Genomic DNA, 5,000 nt, shown 5'->3' with positions numbered 1-5,000 from the left:
ACTGGGCATTGTGGCTTTGCGCGCGCCAGTCAGTCAAGCGAGCGAAAACGGGAGAGCAAGAGAGATCCTTCCGGCTCTACATCACATCCATGAATGACCTCACGATTAGGTCGGACCCCCAGGCTCTGCCTCCAGATGACGTCATGCGCGAGACGAACGAGTCGCTTAGTGACGAGGCCTGTACTTATATAGACCTTGCTTATTTAGACCTTGGTTGACTGTCGTTTATCTCGCGCGGGAGGACCACGCTGTTGCCGCCAAGGTCTATATAAGTACAGGTCTCGTCACTAAAGGGGCCCTCACACGATAAATTTTTTCGTCAATTAATTGATATCAATTTATTGACGTCAATGAATTGATGGAAATCACTGTGCCCTCACACGGTCAATGATTTTACTTCAATTTTCAGTTTGATTCATAATTTCGAGATGAAAGCATCTGTGGCACTTGGAGTAGTGCTTGCTCTGGACACCAAAGCGAAAGAAGAGGAGTAAGTGGGTAATAATGACTTTCTAATCAAAATACCATAATCGTGGCACATGGATATCTTCTGTTCCAGCTCCAGATTTTTCACTCCTTTCCACTTTGCGCAATTCAGCCCGGAAATTCGTGCGAAGGGTATTTATTTTCTTTTTCATTTCTTCCAGTGTAGCATTTGGATAATGTTCTTTATATTTTCCATACAATATTTTATATGCGTCAGCCTTTTTCTCCCGGTCACTGTACTCGTCGGATTTTATTTTCCACAAGGCCGATAAGGATCTATAAACGTCGATTATCTCCATCATCATTTTACGCTCACTTTCTTTCTTCTTTTCAGCCATGATTACGATGACGACTCTTTCACTGCTGCAAGGGAAAACACTCAATTATTGATCAATATTGACGCTTTGCCCACACACGCTCAATTTTATTGAAGACCCATCAATAAATATCAAAGGAGTTTTGATCTATCAATGAATTGACTCAATGACATTGTTTCAATTAAATTGATATCAATGTCCCCCTCACACGGTCAATTTCTCCATCAATTCATTGACGTCAATAAATTGATATCAATTAATTGACGAAAAAATTGATCGTGTGAGGGCCCCTTTATTGATGGGTCTTCAAGAAAATTGAGCGTAATGTCATACTGAGACGCGCATTTGGAGAAATGGCTTCTCGCATGGTAGTATTTTGTTTAACTATCATTGGCATCACTAAATTTAGAAGTTCGTCGTAAGATTCGGCGTCCATTCTGAGGAAATTCCTGTAATCCTCTGGCTCGTCGTCCCTTAATTCCCTCAGCAATCTTGTATGTCCTTGTTCCCTTCGACAGAGATACCATTTCTTTACCCACTTACTCCTCTTCTTTCGCTTTGGTGTCCAGAGCAAGCACTACTCCAAGTGTCACAGATGCTTTCATCTCGAAATTATGAATCAAACTGAAAATTGAAGTAAAATCATTGACCGTGTGAGGGCACAGTGATTTCCATCAATTCATTGACGTCAATAAATTGATATCAATTAATTGACGAAAAAATTGATCGTGTGAGGGCCCCTTAAGGGACTCAAATTCGTCCGTCTCGCGCATGACGTCATCTGGAGCAGAGCCTGGGGGTTCCACGCTAATCGCGTGGTCATTCTTTGATGTGAGGGAGAGCCGTAAGGATCTCTCCCTCTCTCCGTTTTCGCTCGCTTGACTGACTGGCGCGCGCAAAGTCACGATGCCCAGTGGTTGGTTGCAGCTTATATATGTACATTTATGTGTATGTTTATGTATTGCCATTATTATTATTATTATTATTATTATTATTATTATTATCATTATTATTGTTATTGTTGTATGAATCGTTTTATAATAAATTCATCAAAAACATTTGGAGTTTACATATGCCATGTCTTTTTTATTTATTTTACATCTTTATTATGCCATGTCTAAGCTGCAACATATGAATTACAAAACTAAATTCACGTAGAATATATGATATAGGCCTACAAACAATCGCTGATAATCATCGCCTGCAAAACATGTCCAATAAGCAAATCGTTCAACGTGCCGACATCTGAAATTACTCAAGTATCTGCTCATTTACTACCATTTTCTATAATCTATGTCCCTGCCTACCATGCTCTAATTCCCCCCGCCCCCCTTGCTCTCAGCTCTCACCAAGTGACGTCATAGGCCTTATTACCCAAAGCTGCGCAGGAGACCTTGTAAATAAGTACTTCTATAGCCCTTGCAGTCAACGGCGTCCCTTGGTTCTCAGTTCCAGCAGCCTGGTCGCCGACAGCCTCGGTGACAACTCTCTGTTAAGCCCTGTTGCAGAGCCTCTACTGTCGACTTTCGGGAAGTCTGAGGACTTGGCCGACAGAGGAATGACGCTTTTTGACAGGTTTCTGAACGGGCAGATCACAAAAGAAAAGAAGAAAGCGACTTCCAATTTGTGAATTTGTGACTTTCAATAATAAAATAATAATTGCTTTATTACCTGCTTAAAAATCCACAATAATACATACGTGCCACTGGATGCTGTTGGTAAGCATATAGTTCTATAACAGCAATAATGTCTATATAACTATATGATTATGATGAACTAACATCATTTAAACGAAGGGAGCAGGGAAAAGATGCCAAGAAAAGATACATTTGTATCTAATCATCCGGGGTCACCATCTGTCCTTTTGATGCGTTGTGTCTTTTAATATATTAACAACCTGGGACTATTATTGGTCATTGAATTGCGGATTTATTATCAATGCACACGGCCCTAAATTATTTCATCTTTATTCTCAGAATTTCCTGGAAGTAAAATCCATATATGAGAGTATATTCATCGTTTCTCTATTGTATATGTTATAAGTTTTCACCCGTTGCTTTTCTCTGCATTCGTCTGGTGATTTTTTCTGAATGTCCGGTTTTCATTCTTAATTTCCCGGCAGCAGGGAAAGGGAAAGGGAAATGTCCAACAGAAAAAAGTCCAACTTAGTGATCAAGTGTATATATTACAGGGCAATGACGTGTACAAACGCAGGCTAAAACATTTATTCTATGTTCTCAGACGACAACATTCGCATTAGAGTGGGCGGCGACGCCAGGCCGAGCCATCAGCAGAAGTCCTCGTAGATGGTTGGGTCAAGGTTCGCCAGCAACTCTCCGTCGTAGCAAGAGGCGCCAGGGGAGATGAGGCTCATGTAGGCGGAGTTGGTGACGAGCCACGCGATCTCGCAGCCGCATCCGAGAGGGTTATCTGGGAGGAAAAGGGAATTCGACTCGGTAGCCCCTGGATGGCTTCAGCCCTTGATACAGCCCAGACAAAGAAAGAGGAAGGGAATGGAGATGGAATAGCTAAAAGCAAATGCAAAATAGAAAAGATGAAAAGGAAAGAACGCAGACTAAACGAGATGAAAGAGAAATAAAACCGTGAAAAGGGAATTCGACTCACCGTCAATTTCGAGCGTGGCTCCTGCTGACAGGAAAGCCCCGAAAACGTCCTCTTCAAGAACCGTCAGCGAATTCTCGTTAAGTTGAACCTCGCCGTCGCCAAGACCTTGAAGTTAACAGTATCAGTGAATTCATTGTATATATGTCTATAAAATAAAAATAGAAATGAATGAGTGTTTATTGAGCTTCTGCTTTTGAACGTTTAAATTGATGTTCGTATATAAATAGTATAGATCATAGGGCGTCCAATCGTAGGAAAAGAAAAACTAGCAACTCATTCCGCAGTATTCTGATTCGGCAACTCTCTTTCGGGAAAAAATACTGTGATGTGAAGGAATGAACAAAAAGATATAAGACTGAAGAAAATTCCGATATATGTAAAAAACATAAATGATAAATGTCAGCTGATTGGAATAAAAGACAGGGCGAAACGGAGTATTTTCGGACTTGTTCTTCCATTCCTGAATCTGGACTTACTATATGCTTCAGTCGATTTACATACAAACGTAAATTTACACGTTCAAGATATAGGATCTAGAAATATGCATTCCTTTCTGTTTTGATGACACAATGTGCAATAAATTCTCAATGCTTGTGTTCAAATATAAGACAAATACAGCGACAGTATTATACCTGTAATGGCACCAACCGCAATTTTACTAATGTTGTTTTGGTCAAGGAATAGAAACCCGTTTCCATTGAACTTTATTGCTCCGGCAGGAATTTCACTCAGGCGGTTGGAGAAGAGAAACAAATAGCGAAGGTGGGGAAGATCCGAAAAGATTCCTGAAAGGGGACAAGCAACAAGCAATCAAAATGCAAGTGGATCAAGATGCATAACAATCCTAATATACATATATATATCTATACATAGATATGTATATATCTCTCTCTATATACATACATACATACATACATATATATATATATATATATATATATATATATATATATATATATATATATATATATATATATATATATGTATATATACACACATATATATACATATATATGCACACACATATATATGCACATATATGTATGTAAATATATGTATATATGTGCACACACATGATAGTAGCAGTAGTACTGATAATAATTATGGTTATATATTGATGATAGTAAAAATAATGATGTTGAGATCGATAATGAGGATAAATAACTGTGAGAAAGATTAACAGCATCAGCATCAACTGCAACAGCAGTGACAAGAAGTAGAGTAAATCTGATGAGGATGAGAACCATAGCAACAGAATAGTAAAACAAGTAATGATCATAAAATTACCGATAACGTGAATAAAGAGAAAACTATTTGAGGTTTCCAAAAATTAATGGCAGTCTCCCCCCACCCCCCCACCCATCTTCCTTAACGTACTACAACCATCCTCTTGGCAAAAATAATAAACAAATGATTCAATAAAGAAAACTCAATCTGCTCCACCTGCCTTCGTCCCGGGTCCCCACCATTACAAAATTGTCAAAGGCAATCCACACAAAGTTTCATCAGTATTTTTCCCCGAAATCCTTTACTTGTCTTTAATCTACTTTTCGAAACAGCAAAGAATAATGC

At 39.1% G+C, this 5,000-nt stretch overlaps 1 protein-coding gene across 1 annotated transcript in view; it reads right to left on the bottom strand.

Annotated features, from left to right (window-relative positions):
• Positions 1 to 3,012: 3,012 nt before the first annotated feature.
• The window catches only part of LOC113805036 (oplophorus-luciferin 2-monooxygenase non-catalytic subunit-like), a 3,263-nt gene continuing 1,275 nt past the window's right edge, over positions 3,013 to 5,000 (bottom strand). The window contains exons 2-4 of the mRNA XM_070142157.1: positions 4,061 to 4,213; positions 3,429 to 3,533; positions 3,013 to 3,233 (exon numbers count right to left, since the gene is read on the bottom strand). Of these exons, the coding sequence (XP_069998258.1) occupies positions 3,091 to 3,233; positions 3,429 to 3,533; positions 4,061 to 4,213 (401 nt within the window). The 3' untranslated portion in view covers positions 3,013 to 3,090. The remainder of the gene's footprint in view (positions 3,234 to 3,428; positions 3,534 to 4,060; positions 4,214 to 5,000) is intronic.

This window comes from Penaeus vannamei, chromosome 29 (genome assembly GCF_042767895.1).
Source record: "Penaeus vannamei isolate JL-2024 chromosome 29, ASM4276789v1, whole genome shotgun sequence".
NCBI lineage: Eukaryota > Metazoa > Arthropoda > Malacostraca > Decapoda > Penaeidae > Penaeus > Penaeus vannamei.
This window is presented reverse-complemented; position numbering and strand designations above follow the sequence as displayed.